This window comes from Coregonus lavaretus (genome assembly GCF_964263955.1).
Source record: "Coregonus lavaretus genome assembly, contig: HAP1_SCAFFOLD_69, whole genome shotgun sequence".
NCBI classification, from domain to species: Eukaryota; Metazoa; Chordata; class Actinopteri; order Salmoniformes; family Salmonidae; genus Coregonus; species Coregonus lavaretus.
Genome location: NW_028158220.1, coordinates 881,288 through 901,221, shown reverse-complemented (window position 1 = coordinate 901,221; position 19,934 = coordinate 881,288). Strand labels below are relative to the sequence as shown.

General features: G+C 42.3%; 1 protein-coding gene across 1 annotated transcript; it reads left to right on the top strand.

Moving 5' to 3' along the window:
- Positions 1-343: 343 nt before the first annotated feature.
- On the top strand, positions 344-18,981 carry LOC311124281 (uncharacterized protein). Its single transcript, XM_084198450.1, has 2 exons — positions 344-709; positions 16,331-18,981. Exons 1-2 carry the CDS (start codon positions 388-390, stop codon positions 17,317-17,319), a joined length of 1,311 nt encoding a protein of 436 aa, XP_084054576.1. The 5' UTR covers positions 344-387; the 3' UTR covers positions 17,320-18,981.
- The last annotated feature ends 953 nt before the right edge of the window (positions 18,982-19,934 follow it).

The window sequence follows — 19,934 nt, the reverse complement described above, 5'->3', positions numbered from 1 at the left end:
CTAAATACCAATATATATGTCTCAATATAATAGTATTATATAATTATATACATTTAAAATAAACTTTGAAAATAAAGTATTTGCCTCAACCGCGATACCCACTCCAGTCAGCAGATGGCGATGTGTGTCTTTCAGGCGATGCTTAAAGCGTGACGTATAATCTAGTGGACGGGAGGCAACAGTCAACCACCTCCGTAGCTGGTTAGCCAACAGCCGAAAGATTCAAGCTCTAGACGCTTTCGGTGTATATTAGCTACTGTGTTTTAAACCCACTTCTGTCGTCTAGTTAGTTATCCCATTTAATTTCATATTTACGGTGTTGTTGTTATTGGTCAGCTAGCTGGCTGGTTAAGTTAGCACTAGCCTAGCTAGCTAACATCCCCGACCATGAGGTCACTAAGCTACTCTCCTCCTGCTAAAGAAGAGGAGGTCTGCTGGACGGAGAAAGAAGCTCTAGTGAAAGAGGAGGAGGAAGAGGAGGATGTTACAATACAAAAACAAGTAGAGGGTGAAGCTGTTACCGTGAAAGAAGAAGAGAAAGACGTTACAGTGAAAGAAGAGGAAGACGCGTTCAGAGTGAAAGAGGAGGAGGATGTTACAGTGAAAGAAGAGATAGAGGAGGATGCAGGTTTTGGAGTGAAGAAGGAGGGAGAGATTACTGTCACGTTGAAAGATGAAGAGGAGGAGATAGGAGATCTGATTAACACCAGTAAGTACCGCCTTAAATGTGTTTTTCACTTTGGATATTTGGAGTTCGCTCGTCAATTCAATGGAGAGAGATGCTATGCTACTAGCATCATGTTATGAATTTGCAAAGCCATCTCCTATAGTGTTTTTTCTCAAAGTTGTCGGTATGTCACGTGTCCTACTTATCAGTACACTCAGAACAACTTAAGCATTACGAAACTTCTATTCGATCAAGTAAACATCACGTAGCACGTAAGCCATTCATTTAGTTGACCAACTTGGACCAGCTCACAGACCTCCATACAAAAACTCCACCTGCTGGAAGGAGAGATATTCCCGTGAGTTGGTTCTCTCTCTTCCTCTAGGGCTACACTAGCTTGTGCTAGCTAGCTAGTAATCTCGTTCCCAGACACTTCCACGCAGTGTGGGACGAGGTTAGCCAGCTAGCTACATTCCCTCGGCGTAAAGCAGTGCTCGGCAGGCCGGGGCTAAGGACACAGTGTACCGATGCAAAATCGGCAGTGTATCAAATACTTGTTCTCAAACATATACTCATTAAAATACAAAAACACAGTCATGGGAAGATATATTGAGACCTAGGTGTCTTTTACACATGTATATACAGTGGGGAGAACAAGTATTTGCTACACTGCCGATTTTGCAGGTTTTCCTACTTACAAAGCATGTAGAGGTCTGTAATTTTTGTCATAGGTACACTTCAACTGTAAGAGATGGAATCTAAAACAAAAATCCAGAAAATCACATTGTATGATTTTTAAGTAATTCATTTGCATTTTATTGCATGACATAGGTATTTGATACATCAGAAAAGCAGAACTTAATATTTGGTACAGAAACCTTTGTTTGCAATTACAGAGATCATACGTTTCCTGTAGGTCTTGACCAGGTTTGCACACACTGCAGCAGGGATTTTGGCCCATTCCTCCATACAGACCTTCTCCAGATCCTTCAGGTTTCGGGGCTGTCGCTGAGCAATACGGACTTTCAGCTCCCTCCAAAGATTTTCTATTGGGTTCAGGTCTGGAGACTGGCTAGGCCACTCCAGGACTTTGAGATGCTTCTTACGGAGCCACTCCTTAGTTGCCCTGGCTGTGTGTTTCGGGTCTTTGGACTGATCCATTGTGGAGGCCTGTCCGAGTGGACTGATCCATTGTGGAGGCCTGTACGAGTGGACTGATCCATTGTGGAGGCCTGTCCGAGTGGACTGATCCATTGTGGAGGCCTGTCTGAGTGGACTGATCCATTGTGGAGGCCTGTCTGAGTGGACTGATCCATTGTGGATGCCTGTCTGAGTGGACTGATCCATTGTGGAGGCCTGTCCGAGTGGACTGATCCATTGTGAAGGTCGTGGGGATGGCACAGTCCATCACTCTAAGACATTGTATATGGTTAGAACAATGGTGCAAAACTAATAAAAAATAATATTATTTCATATAAATGCACTTTCTCCCTCGTTGGATAGCAGTCGCTGTCCACGGTTCTGAAACAGTCTTCAGTGCGACGTTGAACAGGCGCCTTTCCCTAGACCATGTTGCATGTGCATAATAGGGCATCCAATGGTGGAAAACCAACGTTTTGGAAATACATAACGCCATCTAACCAAAATATCATACAACGTTATCTATATGCAGTTATCTTAGCCAGCCAGCTAACGTTAGCTATTTAGCCAACTAGCTATGGTCTATATCAAATCATGTTATCTATATGCAGTTATCTTAGCCAGCCAGCTAACGTTAGCTATTTAGCCAACTAGCTATGTTATCTATATGCAGTTATCTTAGCCAGCCAGCTAACGTTAGCTATTTAGCCAACTAGCTATGGTCCATATCAAATCATGTTATCTATATGCAGTTATCTTAGCCAGCCAGCTAACGTTAGCTATTTAGCCAACTAGCTATGTTATCTATATGCAGTTATCTTAGCCAGCCAGCTAACGTTAGCTATTTAGCCAACTAGCTATGGTCCATATCAAATCATGTTATCTATATGCAGTTATCTTAGCCAGCCAGCTAACGTTAGCTATTTAGCCAACTAGCTATGTTATCTATATGCAGTTATCTTAGCCAGCCAGCTAACGTTAGCTATTTAGCCAACTAGCTATGGTCCATATCAAATCATGTTATCTATATGCAGTTATCTTAGCCAGCCAGCTAACGTTAGCTATTTAGCCAACTAGCTATGGTCCATATCAAATCATGTTATCTATATGCAGTTATCTTAGCCAGCCAGCTAACGTTAGCTATTTAGCCAACTAGCTATGTTATCTATATGCAGTTATCTTAGCCAGCCAGCTAACGTTAGCTATTTAGCCAACTAGCTATGGTCCATATCAAATCATGTTATCTATATGCAGTTATCTTAGCCAGCCAGCTAACGTTAGCTATTTAGCCAACTAGCTATGGTCCATATCAAATCATGTTATCTATATGCAGTTATCTTAGCCAGCCAGCTAACGTTAGCTATTTAGCCAACTAGCTATGGTCTATATCAAATCATGTTATCTATATGCAGTTATCTTAGCCAGCCAGCTAACATTAGCAATTTAGCCAACTAGCTATGGTCTATATCAAATCATGTTATCTATATGCAGTTATCTTAGCCAGCCAGCTAACGTTAGCTATTTAGCCAACTAGCTATGGTCTATATCAAATCATGTTATCTATATGCAGTTATCTTAGCCAGCCAGCTAACGTTAGCTATTTAGCCAACTAGTTATGTTATCTATATGCAGTTATCTTAGCCAGCCAGCTAACTTTAGCTATTTAGCCAACTAGCTATGTTATCTATATGCAGTTATCTTAGCCAGCCAGCTAACGTTATCTATTTAGCCAACTAGCTATGGTCTATATCAAATCATGTTATCTATATGCAGTTATCTTAGCCAGCCAGCTAACGTTAGCTATTTAGCCAACTAGCTATGGTCTATATCAAATCATGTTATCTATATGCAGTTATCTTAGCCAGCCAGCTAACGTTAGCTATTTAGCCAACTAGCTATGGTCTATATCAAATCATGTTATCTATATGCAGTTATCTTAGCCAGCCAGCTAACGTTAGCTATTTAGCCAACTAGCTATGGTCTATATCAAATCATGTTATCTATATGCAGTTATCTTAGCCAGCCAGCTAACGTTAGCTATTTAGCCAACTAGCTATGGTCTACGAGCTGGAGCCCAACTTCCGGAGACCCAGTTAGAACCCAACTAACAAAACCCAACTGAAACATAACTGCAGATCAAAAGAGCAGAGACATACAGAATGATGGCAGGGGAAAATCCCCAACATCCAAAATAGATAGATTCCAGGGCCCGTATCCTTAAAGATTCTGAGAATCCTCTCAGAGAGCTCCTAACTTAACCTAAAAATTCCTTGCCAGGAGTTTTAGCTTAGAAGTGATTCCAGAACATTTTCAGTGAACTCTGAGCCAGGAATGGATGAAAAATCCTATCTTAGTGAGGAGGTGTGGTTGACCCCGTTGCTAGGTATGAGTCATCATTTCAAAAGCCGTGATTGGTTGATCCTACAAGTTTGATGAAAATGAACTTTTGGTGATAATGAGCAAAGGATGTACCCTCAAATCAATAAACATAATTATACACTCTAATCTTATGCAGACTATAATTGTAAATAATATTTCACATTCAAGAAAATATCTGGAAAATGAATAGTAAGCTGTAGGGGTTATAGCCTAACATTAGAATCTAAAATATGTGAAAACTTAAGCTCATTACACCCTGTTCAAATAATGATTTGTGTCTCATTTGCTCATATTAATATCCTAGCTGGCATATTTTGTACTTTCACTTCCGGAGGAGTACTACCGCCTTAAAATTGAACACCTAAAAAATAAACCATTTAGAGATTGTGTTCTGTGTCTTGCATTTAACAGTTGCAGGTGATGTGCAGTAAAACTGTGGTAGTTCTTAATACCATCACAAGTTCTCAAATGACATGGGGCTACAGCTTGCCTGAAATGTAAATTTGTGAAGTTTGCCCTGTAAGGCAGTCCACTCTGGGCTAGGTTCCCCTGTGGAATGTGAATATCTTCTTCACCACCATCCTCATCGTTGTCTCCATCCTCATCCTCATCGCCATCCTCCAGAGGTTCTGCAATCTGTCTAACCTTGCAAATATTGTGTAATATTGCACAGGCTATGATGAGTTTGCTGACTTTTTCAGGCCTCAGCCGCACCTCTCCGTGGAGAACATGAAAGCGCCTCTTAAGCTGGCCTATGCCACGCTCCACCACCGCTCTTGTTGTCTTGTGGGCCCTACAATAGAATACAGACCTTTAATTATTTGATGGAAATATTGCACTACTTGGATGCTCTAACATATTGCTTGCATTTCATTTCCATGATTTTTGTATTGTTTGGCTTACCTGTTATAGTTTAGTTGGGGCCCTTGGCGTGGCTGGAGGTAAGGTGTAAGGAGCCATGGTTTGCATGGGTAGCCACTGTCCCCTAACAAGTGGCAATTAGCTGGCACATAGCGTCTCTCAAAAAGCTGTCTGATGCCACTCTCGGAGAGCATTCTCGCATCATGTGTGGAGCCTGGCCATTTAGCCACAATGTCCAAAATCTTCCAGGCCGCATTGAACACTATTTGCACATTGATGCTGTGGAAATTCTTCCTGTTAACAAAGACAGCCTCGTCCTCTGATGGCGCAATTATTCTCACATGTGTTCCATCAATTACACCCACAACGCCAGGGAATCCTGCAATGTCCATAAATGCCCTTTTATGTGTGTGTAAAGTGCGGGCATCCAGCGGGAATGAAACAAATTGTGTCACAATATTAGGTTGTGACAAAGCTGTCAGTGTTTGGGTGATGACTCTGCTGACGGAGGATTGGGACAGACCCAAGTCATCACTGCTGCATTGTTGCATTTTCCCTGTTGCCAAATACCTCAGGGTTGTGATTACTTTCTTCTCCGGTGTAATAGCGTTGTGGCGTCGAGTTGGTGAAGTAATTGCATCTCTAAGGAGATCCACCACAAACATGATTCCTGCACGATCCAATCTGTAGCGTCTCAATAATTCCCTGTCATCCAGTGTTTGCAGGACATCTCTCCTGCCTCCTCTGTTGGCCATTTTGTGCAGCTGCTTAGGGTAACTCCTAAGCCACTAAAAGTCCTCTTCCCTGCTCTTAGCAGATCTCGCCTTAGGAGCCCTTTTAAGCGCTAGGACTCTTGAGGAATAGCTTTTATATTAACTGGGATTTTCGTGTCACTTTTAGGGGAAATTCTAAGAAAACGTCATGCCTCTGAGAATTTTCTTAGAATTTGGCCGCTAGGAGACACTTTTTGCACAAAAATTCTTTAGAGATACGGGCCCAGATGTCAGTCAGCTAGCGCGCTAGCAGTAAAGCCAAAAGTGGGAAAAAGTTACAAAAACTCCCGTAGTCTACTTCCCAGAGAACATGCTGAGAAGTAGTGATGAGGGGGAAACGAAGCTTCCTGTAGCATCGACGCTTTCCAGCCAAATGGGTCAAAAATAGGTTCATTATTCAAGGCTTTGAGCAACACAGAATTTAGAACAGCCAGATTTTTATAGACGACATCCCACACGCCCTACTGACTGTGCAGCGTAGCCTTTATGTCTTCTACTAAACCACTGGCCGTGTTGGAGAGCATCAAATCCATGCTGCATTGTGGGTAAATGTTGACTGATTTATAAATAATATAATGAGTAGTTATTTATGATGCAAGGTGATTTGTAGATCAGTCAATCGGCAGTCGCCTGCATTTTGTCGGCTGCATTGTCGAACAAGCCTATTACTAAACCAATCAGGTGGTTGTTTGACGAAATGAAGCTTCAGACGTCATTGATCACGTGCTGCTGATAAAGTGATACAGCAATCGGCACACTGCTTTGAAGTATACTGCTTAGGGATTTCAACGCATTCCTTGTAGCTCCGGTATCAAACCTAACATCCCTACTGAAAAGTTAACAAAACAAAAAGGAACAAGCAGGTCTGATTTTCTATTTTCTTTTGAGCCCACCGCAAGAAGGTACCAGAGCCGAACCGTGTTAACGGGTTCCCACTAGATAACACAACCACACAGTGCATGAAAAACATGAGGCGTGGCTAACGTTAGCCAGCTTGAGCTAGCTTCCGAGCTAGCATACAAACTCGGTAGCACAGAGTAGATCCCCCATATGACGTTGAGAAATAGTGCATTGTGGGTAGTTTAGAAGATATCCCGAAATAAGTTAATAAATATGTAATAACGTAAAAACATAACTGTTTGTACTTAATAGGTAACCAGACCGTGACTACAACTAAGTTCCTAAGTCTTTAACCACACTGTGTTGTTACATTGGTGAGTAAAAACTCATGCTTCCTACCCTTTAACCTTTTGTCTGAAAATTAAATCTACATTTCCCTCAACTTCGTTACCCACTCCAGTCAGCAGATGGCGATGTGGGACTTTAAGGCTATGCTGCTAGTGTGACGTATAATCTAGTGGACTGGACGCTTCTTTCAACAGCAACAACAGTTAGTCAGACACTTCTGTAGCTTGCTACATTTACATTTTTACATTTTAGTCATTTAGCAGACGCTCTTATCCAGAGCGACTTACAGGAGCAATTGGGGTTAAGTGCCTTGCTCAAGGGCACATTAACGTCATTTAGCAGACGCTCTTAGCCAGAGCGACTCACAAATTGGTGCGTTTACCCTATAGCCAGTGGGATAACCACTTTACAATTTGGGGGGGGTTAGAAGGATTACTTTATCCTATCCCAGGTATTCCTTAAAGAGGTGGGTTTTCAAATGTCTCCGGAAGGTGGTGAGTGACTCCGCTGTGGGGTGGGGGGGGGGGTAGAAGGATTACTTTATCCTATCCCAGGTATTCCTTAAAGAGGTGGGGTTTCAAATGTCTCCGGAAGGTGGTGAGTGACTCCGCTGTGGGGTGGGGGGGGGGGGGGTAGAAGGATTACTTTATCCTATCCCAGGTATTCCTTAAAGAGGTGGGGTTTCAGATGTCTCCGGAAGGTGGTGAGCGACTCCGCTGTGTGTGTGGGGGGGGGTGGGGGGGGGGTAGAAGGATTACTTTATCCTATCCCAGGTATTCCTTAAAGAGGTGGGGTTTCAAATGTCTCCGGAAGGGGGTGAGCGACTCTGCTGTGTGTGTGTGTGGGGGGGGGGTGGGGTAGAAGGATTGCTTTATCCTATCCCAGGTATTCCTTAAAGAGGTGGGGTTTCAGATGTCTCCGGAAGGTGGTGAGTGACTCCGCTGTCCTGGCGTTGTGAGGGAGCTTGTTCCACCATTGGGGTGCCAGAGCAGCGAACAGTTTTGCCTGGGCTGAGCGGGAACTATGCTTCCGCAGAGGAAGGGGAGCCAGCAGGCCAGAGGTGGATGAACGCAATGCCCTCGTTTGGGTGTAGGGACTGATCAGAGCCTGAAGGTACAGAGGTGCCGTTCCCCTCACTGCTCCATAGGCAAGCACCATGGTCTTGTAGCGGATGCGAGCTTCAACTGGAAGCCAGTGGAGTGTGCGGAGGAGGGGGGTGACGTGAGAGAACTTGGGAAGGTTGAACACCAGACGGGCTGCGGCATTCTGGATGAGTTGTAGGGGTTTAATGGCACAGGCAGGGAGGCCAGCCAACAGCGAGTTGCAATAGTCCAGACGGGAGATGACAAGTGCCTGGATTAGGACCTGTGCCGCTTCCTGTGTAAGGCAGGGTCGTACTCTCCGAATGTTGTAGAGCATGAACCTGCAGGATCGGGTCACCGCCTTGATGTTGGCGGAGAACGACAGGGTGTTGTCCAGGGTCACGCCTAGGCTCTTCGCACTCTGGGAGGAGGACACAGCGGAGTTGTCAACCGTGATGGCGAGATCATGGAACGGGCAGTCCTTCCCCGGGAAGACAAAATAGCTAGACAAAATAGACAAAATAGCCCAACCAATAAAGCTCTTTAGACGCTTTCGTGTATATTAGCCACTGTGTTTTCAACCCACTTCTGTCGTGTAGTTAGTTATCCCATTTAATTTCATATTTACGGTGTTGTTGTTATTGGTCAGCTAGCTGGCTGGTTAAGTTAGCACTAGCCTAGCTAGCTAACATCCCCGACCATGAGCTCACTAAGCTACTCTCCTCCTGCTAAAGAAGAGGAGGTCTGCTGGACGGAGAAAGAAGCTCTAGTGAAAGAGGAGGAGGAAGAGGAGGATGTTACAATGCAAAAACAAGTAGAGGGTGATGCTGTTACCGTGAAAGAAGAAGAGAAAGACGTTACAGTGAAAGAAGAGGAAGACGCGTTCAGAGTGAAAGAGGAGGAGGATGTTACAGTGAAAGAAGAGAAAGACGCGTTCAGAGTGAAAGAGGAGGAGGAGGAGATGACTGTCACATCGAAAAAGGAGGAGGAGGAAGAAGAGGAGGAAACTGGATATCTGGTTCCGGTTTCCCAAAGGCATCTTAAGGCATCCAATGATTCTAATGATGAACTTAGCAGTAAGATGGTTTTGAGAAACCGGGCCCTGATTAACACTAGTAAGTACTGTCTTAAAAACAGAGGCACAACCTCTGCAGTTGTTGAACTGATGTGTGGTGTTAAAGGGGGAATCTGCAGTTGCTACATCCATATTTGGACTTTTATATTATTTATATATATCCATTGATTCTTGAAGAATATAACACATGCCTCATGAGGTTAGTTCAATTGTCGTACCCCATCAGATCCCAAATAAGCTTTTTCTACTCCAATGTTTAGAAACAATGTAAATGTAAACCAACACTGTATCGCCTCAACATGGTTAAAACTATAATATTGATATCATGGATGGTCAGTCCTTGCATCCATAGGTCTGTGTATGATTTTGAGAGTAGTTACATTTCTCTAGTCCCATCCTCATCTTATTACCAAAACAGTGGTGGAATGACAGCTTTGTTATTGTTTGAACTGCAGATTGGTTGATTGATTGATGTGTGGCTTTTTTAAAAGGGGAAACCCAGCAATAAAATGGCTGCCTTGAGACTTTGTTTGGTAAACAGCTGAGGGATCGGGGCTGGAGAAATGTAACCACTCTCAAATTCATAGAGAAAGCTATTGTAGCAACCTTAACCCAAAACCTAGCGACCTCATCAAGAAGTTCAGACATCTTGGTATAACAGTTATAAGGTGTTGGCTTGACAGTCTCTGGACCCAGGTTTGAGTCCAGCTCAGGGCTACCCCTGGAATTCACTACACTATGAATACAAGGACTGGCCGTCCATAAGGTCAAAATCATAGTTTTACCCTGGTTTTGAAGATATACAGTGTTTGTTTACAACCAGTGGCGTTATAAAAGCTTATGTTTTGGTTTTTGATGGGGAAATACATTTGAGGCATTTATAAGTTATATTCTTCAAGAATCAATGGCTATACAGTATATGGGTCTTTCTATAACTGCCAGTGAGGATTTCCTTGCATTTATGGCAGTGTAGTTCCATTAAGGGTCAGTCAACTTTGGTAAAACATACTATGGTGAGTCGTGACTTTGGTTGAAGCATCTAAAATCACACCTGACAAGGCCAAGGCCAATGAAATCCACGCCTCGCTGGAAGCCCCGCCTTCCACAGGTGATGAGCGTTAGGCTCGGATTAATTCCTTCAATTATTCCGCTCTTTACCTCGTTGTGAACAGGAACGATTCATGCTACAGGTGTAGACCTTACTTACAAGCTACCTGCCCGAATACATAGTGCCAACTGTAAAGTTTGGTGGAGGAGGAATAATGGTCTCGGGCTGTTTTCATGGTTCATGCTCCTTAGTTCCTCCTTAGTTTACAGTGGGTCTATGTTGTTGTTAGGTGAAGTTATGGGTCCTACAGTAGGTCTATGTTGTTAGGTGAAGTTATGGGTCCTACAGTAGGTCTATGTTGTTAAGTGAAGTTATGGGTCCTACAGTAGGTCTATGTTGTTAGGTGAAGTTATGGGTCCTACAGTAGGTCTATGTTGTTAGGTGAAGTTATGGGTCCTACAGTAGGTCTATGTTGTTAGTTGAAGTTATGGGTCCTACAGTAGGTCTATGTTGTTAAGTGAAGTTATGGGTCCTACAGTAGGTCTATGTTGTTAGGTGAAGTTATGGGTCCTACAGTAGGTCTATGTTGTTAGTTGAAGTTATGGGTCCTACAGTAGGTCTATGTTGTTAGGTGAAGTTATGGGTCCTACATTAGGTATATGTTGTTAGGTTAAGTTATGGGTCCTACACTAGGTCTATGTTGTTAGGTGAAGTTATGGGTCCTACAGTCGGTCTATGTTGTTGTTTGGTGAAGTTATAGGTCCTACAGTGGGTCTATGTTGTTAGGTGAAGTTATGGGTCCTACAGTAGGTCTATGTTGTTGTTAGGTGAAGTTATGGGTCCTACAGTAGGTCTTTGTTATTGTTAGGTGAGGTTATGGGTCCTACAGTAGATCTATGTTGTTAGGTGAAGTTATGGGTCCTACAGTAGGTCTGTGTTATTGTTAGGTGAAGTAATGGGTCCTACAGTAGGTCTATGTTGTTAGGTGAAGTTATGGGTCCTACAGTAGGTCTATGTTGTTGTTAGGTGAAGTAATGGGTCCTACAGTAGGTCTGTGTTGTTAGGTGAAGTTATGGGTCCTACAGTAGGTCTATGTTGTTAGGTAAAGTTATGGGTCCTACAGTAGGTCTATATTGTTAGGTGAAGTTATGGGTCCTACAGTAGGTCTATGTTGTTGGGTGAAGTTATGGGTCCTACAGTAGGTCTGTGTTGTTGTTAGGTGAAGTTATGGGTCCTACAGTAGGTCTATGTTGTTAGGTAAAGTTATGGGTCCTACAGTAGGTCTATGTTGTTAGGTGAAGTTATGGGTCCTACAGTAGGTCTATGTTGTTGTTAGGTGAAGTTATGGGTCCTACAGTAGGTCTATGTTGTTAGGTGAAGTTATAGGTCCTACAGTAGGTCTATGTTGTTAGGTGAAGTTATGGGTCCTACAGTTGGTCTATGTTGTTAGGTGAAGTTATGGGTCCTACAGTAGGTCTATGTTGTTAGGTGAAGTTATGGGTCCTACAGTAGGTCTGTGTTATTGTTAGGTGAAGTTATGGGTCCTACAGCAGGTCTATGTTGTTAGGTGAAGTTATGGGTCCTACAGTAGGTCTATGTTGTTAGGTGTTGTTAGGTGAAGTTATGGGTCCTACAGTAGGTCTATGTTGTTAGGTGAAGTTATGGGTCCTACAGTAGGTCTATGTTGTTGTTAGGTGAAGTTATGGGTCCTACAGTAGGTCTATGTTATTGTTAGGTGAAGTTATGGGTCCTACAGTAGGTCTGTATTATTGTTAGGTGAAGTTATGGGTCCTACAGTAGGTCTATGTTGTTAGGTGAAGTTATGGGTCCTACAGTAGGTGTATGTTGTTAGGTAAAGTTATGGGTCCTACAGTAGGTCTATGTTATTGTTAGGTGAAGTTATGGGTCCTACAGTAGGTCTATGTTGTTAGGTGAAGTTATGGGTCCTACAGTAGGTCTATGTTGTTAGGTGTTGTTAGGTGAAGTTATGGGTCCTACAGTAGGTCTATGTTGTTAGGTGAAGTTATGGGTCCTACAGTACTGGATAGGCCACTCCAGGACCTTGAGATGCTTCTTACGGAGCCACTCCTTAGTTGCCCTGGCTGTGTGTTTCGGGTCGTTGTCATGCTGGAAGACCCAGCCACGACCCATCTTCAATGCTCTTACTGAGGGAAGGAGGTTGTTGGCCAAGATCTCGCGATACATGGCCCAATCCATCCTCCCCTCAATACGGTGCAGTCGTCCTGTCCCCTTTTCAGAAAAGCATCTCCAAAGAATGATGTTTCCACCTCCATGCTTCACAGTTGGGATGGTGTTCTTGGGGTTGTACTCATCCTTCTTCTTCCTCCAAACACGGTGACCAAAAAGCTATATTTTTGTCTCATCAGACCACATGACCTTCTCCCATTCCTCCTCTGGATCATCCAGATGGTCATTGGCAAACTTCAGACGGGCCTGGACATGCGCTGGCTTGAGCAGGGGGACCTTGCGTGCGCTGCAGGATTTTAATTCATGACGGCGTAGTGTGTTACTAATGGTTTTCTTTGAGACTGTGGTCCCAGCTCTCTTCAGGTCATTGACCAGGTCCTGTCGTGTAGTTCTGGGCTGATCTCTCACCTTCCTCATGATCATTGATGCCCCACGAGGTGAGATCTTGCATGGAGCCCCAGACCGAGGGTGATTGACCGTCATCTTGAACTTCTTCCATTTTCTAATAATTGTGCCAACAGTTGTTGCCTTCTCACCAAGCTGCTTGCCTATTGTCCTGTAGCCCATCCCAGCCTTGTGCAGGTCTACAATTGTATCCCTGATGTCCTTACACAGCTCTCTGGTCTTGGCCATTGTGGAGAGGTTGGATTTTGTTTGATTGAGTGTGTGGCCAGGTGTCTTTTATACAGGTAACGAGTTCAAACAGGTGCAGTTAATACAGGTAATGAGTGGAGAACAGGAGGGCCTCTTAAAGAAAAACTAACAGGTCTGTGAGAGCCGGAATTCTTACTGGTTGGTAGGTGATCAAATACTTATGGCATGCAATAAAATGCAAATTAATTACTTAAAAATCATACAATGTGATTTTTGTTTTAGATTCCGTCTCACAGTTGAAGTGTACCTATGATAAAAATGACAGACCTCTACATGCTTTGTAAGTAGGAAAACCTGCAAAATCGGCAGTGTATCAAATACTTGTTCTCCCCACTGTATATATATATATATTTTACATTTACATTTGAGTCATTTAGCAGACGCTCTTATCCAGAGCAACTTACAGTTAGTGTACACTATGTACACTACCAGTCAAAAGTTTGGACACACCTACTCATTCAAGGGTTTTTCTTTATTTTTTACTATTTTCTACATTGTAGAATAATAGTGAAGACATCAAAACTATGAAATAACACATATGGAATCATGTAGTAACAAAAAAAGTGTTAAACAAAGAGATTCTGTAAAGTAGCCACCCTTTGCCTTGATGGCAGCTTTGCACTCTTGGCATTCTCTCAACCAGCTTCATGAGGTAGTCACCTGGAATGCATTTCAATTAACAGGTGTGCCTTAAGTTAATTTGTGGAATTTATTTCCTTCTTAATGCATTTGAGCCAATCAGTTGTGTTGTGACAAGGTAGGGTTGGTATACAGAAGATAGCCCTATTTGGTGAAAGACCAAGTCCATATTATGGCAAGAACAGCTCAAATAAGCAAAGAGAAACGACAGTCCATCATTACTTTAAGACATGAAGGTCAGACAATACGGAACATTTCAAGAACTTTGAATGTTTCTTCAAGTGCAGTCGCAAAAACCATCAAGTGCTATGATGAAACTGGCTCTCATGAGGACCGCCACAGGAATGGAAGACCCAGAGTTAGCTCTGCTGCAGAGGATAAGTTCATTAGAGTTACCAGCCTCAGAAATTGCAGCCCAAATAAAGACTTCACAGATTTCAAGTCACAGACGTATCTCAACATCAACTGTTCAGAGGGGACTGGGTAAATCAGGCCTTCATGGTTGAATTGCTACAAAGAAACCACTACTGAAGGACACCAATAAGAAGAAGAGATCTGCTAGGGCCAAGAAACACAAGCAATGGACATTAGACCGGTGGAAATTGAGATATTTGGTTCCAACCGCCGTGTCTTTATGCGACGCGATGTGGGTGAACGGATGATCTCTGCGTGTGTAGTTCCCACCGTGAAGCATGGAGGAGGAGGTGTGGTGATGTGGGGGTGCTTTGATGGTGACACTGTCTGTGATTCATTTAGAATTCAAGGCACACTTAACCAGCATGGCTACCACAGTATTCTGCAGTGATACGCCATCCCATCTGGTTTGGGCTTAGTGGGACTATCATTTTGCTTTTCAACAGGACAATGACCCAACACACCTCCAGGCTGTGTAAGGGCTATTTTACCAAGAAGGAGAGTGATGGAGTGCTGCATCAGATGACCTGGCCTCCACAATCCCCCGACCTCAACCCAATTGAGATGGTTTGGGATGAGTTGAACCGCAGAGTGAAAGAAAAGCAGCCAACAAGTGCTCAGTATATGTGGGAACTCCTTCAAGACTGTTGGAAAAGCATTCCAGATGAAGCTGCTTGAGAGAATGCCAAGAGTGCAAAGTTGTCTTCAAGGCAAACGGTGGCTACTTTGAAGAATCTAAAATCTAAAATATTTTGATTAGTTTAACACTATTTTGGTTACTACATGATTCCATATGTGTTATTTCATAGTTTTCATGTCTTCACTATTGTTCTACAATGTAGAAAATAGTAAAAATAAAGAACAACCCTTGAATGAGTAGTTGTGTCCAAACTTTTGACTGGTACTGTATGTTATTGTTAGATGAAGTTATGGGCCAATTTGGCATACACTTAGTGTGCAAAGGTAGCCAAAGAGCATTTTACTGAATTAGTGGTGAATTAGTGAATAGCGACACAGAGCTTAATGTGAGTTTCCTTGAGTAGCACTCCCGATCTTGCTCTGATAATGTGTGGTAATATTCAGAATACATTGTGAAATCTTCGCTCACCATTGTTCCTCCATGCAGATATACTACATCCATAACTAGAGGTTATTAGCATGGAGGAGTTCAGATATACTACATCCATAACTAGAGGTTATTAGCATGGAGGAGTTCAGATATACTACATCCATAACTAGAGGTTATTAGCATGGAGGAGTTCAGATATACTACATCCATAACTAGAGGTTATTAGCATGGAGGAGTTCAGATATACTACATCCATAACTAGAGGTTATTAGCATGGAGGAGTTCAGATATACTACATCCATGACTAGAGGTTATTAGCATGGAGGAGTTCAGATATACTACATCCATAACTAGAGGTTATTAGCATGGAGGAGTTCAGATATACTACATCCATAACTAGAGGTTATTAGCATGGAGGAGTTCAGATATACTACATCCATAACTAGAGGTTATTAGCATGGAGGAGTTCAGATATACTACATCCATGACTAGAGGTTATTAGCATGGAGGAGTTCAGATATACTACATCCATAACTAGAGGTTATTAGCATGGAGGAGTTCAGATATACTACATCCATAACTAGAGGTTATTAGCATGGAGGAGTTCAGATATACTACATCCATAACTAGAGGTTATTAGCATGGAGGAGTTCAGATATACTACATCCATAACTAGAGGTTATTAGCATGGAGGAGTTCAGATATACTACATCCATAACTAGAGGTTATTAGCATGGAGGAGTTCAGATATACTACATCTATAAATAGAGGTTATTAGCATGGAGGAGTTTCTGCAGCCAAATTGTGTTGCATAGCAACAAACAGCAAACACAGAAAGGGTCCTATATTGGAGAGTAAAAGTCGTCTGGCACTCTGCTTAGGATTTCAACAACTTTAAACTTTAACTTATTTCTAGCCTACAGTCATCGATGTTACTACTAATGTGAAAACAAGACAAAATATGACTATTGTTGCTCACTTGACTGTATAAAAGACAATTGTCAAATAATTTAAGGCATCAATTGTTGTACAATTTAATGGGTACGCTCTGGGTATCACCTTTTACCTCAAATAAACAGTGTATTTCTGCTGTTGTGGTTCTTTAACCATCTGTCTGACTGTCGTTCACACAGGAGAGAGACATGGCTATCGTGGATCCTCTGGGGAGCCTCAACAACATGATGCTGACGAGGCAGAAAGGTCTCTCTCCAGATCAGAACACCTTAAGAAAAACCATCTGATACCCACTGGGAAGAAATCTCACTGCTGCTCTGACTGTGGGAAACGTTGCAAGTGTTCATCAGAACTTAAAATACACCAGCGAGTACACACAGGAGAGAAACCTTATAGCTGTGATCAATGTGGGAAGAGTTTTACTCGGTCAAGCTACCTGATATTGCACCAGAGAACACACACAGGAGAGAAACCTTACAACTGCTCTGACTGCGGAAAGACTTTTGTTAGTTTAAGAGATTTAAAATCACACCAGAGAACACACACAGGAGAGAAATCACCATATAGCTGTACTCAATGTGGGAAGAGTTTTACTCGGCCAAACGCCCTGATAGTGCACCAGAGAACACACACAGGAGAGAAATCTTATAGCTGTGATCAATGTGGGAGGAGTTTTACTCGGTCAAGCTCCCTGATATTGCACCAGAGAACACACACAGGAGAGAAACCTTACAACTGCTCTGACTGCGGAAAGACTTTTGTTAGTTTAAGAGATTTAAAATCACACCAGAGAACACACACAGGAGAGAAATCACCATATAGCTGTACTCAATGTGGGAAGAGTTTTACTCGGTCAAGTTCCCTGATAGTGCACCAGAGAACACACACAGGAGAGAAACTTTATAGCTGTGATCAATGTGGGAAGAGTTTTACTCAGTCAAGCTCCCTGATAGTGCACCAGAGAACACACACAGGAGAAAAATCGTACAGCTGTACTCAATGTGGGAAGAGTTTTGTTAGATCTAGCCATCTGACGAGACACCAGAGAACACACACAGGAGAGAAACCTTACAGCTGTACTCAATGTGGGAAGAGTTTTGTTAGATCTAGCCATCTGACGAGACACCAGAGAACACACACAGGAGAGAAACTCTATAGCAGGAGATAAATAATAAAGCTGTGATCATGTGACAAGAGATACTTTGATAAAATATCTCTGATCAAACATCAGAAAATACATACATGAGTTGTTTCATGATATCAATGAAATGTCACAATGTAGAATGTTTTAACATTGTAGGAGTACTTTAATTAATAATGTCACAATGTAGAACCCTAAACATTTCCCCCTGTTCAATTTATTTCAGCGTGATATGGATATTAGCCTTTGGGAAAAATCCAGGCTCTGAATTGAAAGAGTATTTATGTGATTTAACAAAAAGTTTAAAAAAAAAGTTGTGTTACACGTTAATCAAAATGTAGCTAGCTGTTTTCTACAAATTGTCCTCTGACCAGAGATGTACACATTATTCCCAGATTCCATGTGGTGTTTGAGCTATTCGTTTTAACAGGACGTGCAACCTCATCTCCCCCCTCTTGCGCAATTGATTTCAACATGATATCGATGAAATAAGTGTTGCGTTCCTTTGTTTAGCGACCCATGTAAATACATCACTCCAAAATGTAGCTGACTGTCTTCTGCAGGTTGTCCTCTAACCAGTGAGGTAAAAGATATCTCCCATTTCCATGTGTTTTTTTAGTTGTGTTAGTTTCAACAGCAGGTACAACCTGATCTCCCCCATAATCGATATCAGTGACTTATTGTTGGTGCTTGTGCAGTTTATAAGGTGCTTGTTTTAATATGATTATTGTGGCACATTTGTGTAGATAGTACAGCTTAGGTTTCGGTTTTCAATATATCACAAACTGTTTTTGCATATTGGTTATTGATTTGGACATGTTAAAACTGTGTTTTGACATTGAGGTTTCCCACGTAGCAAAATGTCATTGAAAAGTCATTGAAAAGAAGACTATGCCTGATGTCCAATATAAACTCAGCAAAAAAAGAAAACATCCATTTTTCAGGACCCTGTCTTTCAAAGATAATTTGTAAAAATCCAAAATCAATAACCCATGCCATCAAGTTTCCCATGCTTGTTCAATGAACCATAAATAATTAATGAACATGCACCTGTGGAACGGTCGTTAAGACTTACAGATGGTAGGCAATTAAGGTCACAGTTATGAAAACTTAGGACACAAAAGAGGCCTTTCTATTGACTCTGGAAAACACCAAAATAAATATGCCCAGGGTCCCTGCTCATCTGCGTAAACGTGCCTTATGCATGCTGCAAGGAGGCATCCTCCCTCATGTGGTACCCTTCCTGCAGGCTCATCCTGACATGACAATGCCACCAGCCATACTGCTCATTCTGTGCGTGATTTCCTGCAAGACAGGAATGTCAGTGTTCTGTCATGGCCAGTGAAGAACCCGGATCTCAATCCCATTGAGCACGTCTGGGACCTGTTGGATCGGAGGGTGAGGGCTAGGGCAATTCCCCCCAGAAATGTCTGGGAACTTGTATGTGCCTTGGTGGAAGAGTGGGGTAACATCTCACAGCAAGAACTGGCAATTCTGGTGCAGTCCATGAGGAGGAGATGCACTGCAGTACTTAATGCAGCTGGTGGCCACACCAGATACTGACTGTTACTTTTGATTTTGACCACCCCCCCCCAGGGACACATTATTTGTGTGTGGAACTTGTTCAGTTTATGTCTCAGTTGTTGAATCTTGTTATGTTCATACAAACATTCTTTGTCATTTATCTTCGTTTCATTGTGTAGTTTCTTCTTCTTTTTATTCAGTTTAGTCACTTGATTTCTCAGTTTGCAGTACGTTTGCCAATCGGTTGTGCAGCCAGACCTATTTGCCATCTCTTTGCCTCATCCCTCTCAAACATACAATTGTTCAATTCCTCATCAATCCACAGGGATTGAACCGTTTTTACAGTAATTTTCTTATTGAGTGCATGCTTATTAGTAACTGGGGTAAGCAATTTCATAAATGTGTCAAGTGCAGCGTCTGGTTGCTCGTCATTACACACCAGGGACCAACAAATATTCTTCACATCAACAACAGGAATCACTACAAAACGTATTGTATGACCTCTTATACACTATATTAGGCCCAGTCTTTTGAACTTTGGTTTTCATAGATATGGCTACTATATTGTGATCACTACATCCGATAGAGTTGGATACTGCTTTAAAACATATTTTCTGCAGCATTAGTAAAGATCTGATCAATAAATGTTGATTATTTAATTCCTGTACTGTTTGCAACTACCCTGGTAGGTTGATTTGATAACCTGAACCAGGTTGCAGGCACTAGTTACAGTTTGAAGCTTTCTCTTGAGTGGGCAGCCTGATGAAAGCCAGTCAATATTTAAATCACCCAGTAAGTATACATCTCTATTGATATCACATACATTATCAAGCATTTCACATATGTTATCCAGATACTGACTGTTAGCACTTGGTGGTCTATAGCAGCTTCCCACCAGAATGAGCTTTAGGTGAGGCAGATTAACCTATTTTTAACACTTTTCTGGGATGCTTGATAATTGTCTTTGCTTTACTGGGAAGCTTAGCAGAGGTAGACATGCTCATGTTATTTATGTTAGTGCAGGGTGATCTGAACACAGTGGACTTCCTACTAGGGCACACCACCTCAGTGCTAACAGTGTAACTCTGGTTCATGGGCATATGATTACTGCATACAAT

What these genes read in the sequence shown, in the direction of transcription:
- LOC311124281 (XM_084198450.1), top strand. Translation starts at nt 388, where the DNA reads ATGAGGTCACTAAGCTACTCTCCTCCTGCTAAAGAAGAGGAGGTCTGC. An exon ending in AGGAGATCTGATTAACACCA is followed by an intron (nt 710 to 16,330) that starts GTAAGTACCGCC and finishes TCGTTCACACAG; the next exon opens with GAGAGAGACATGGCTATCGT.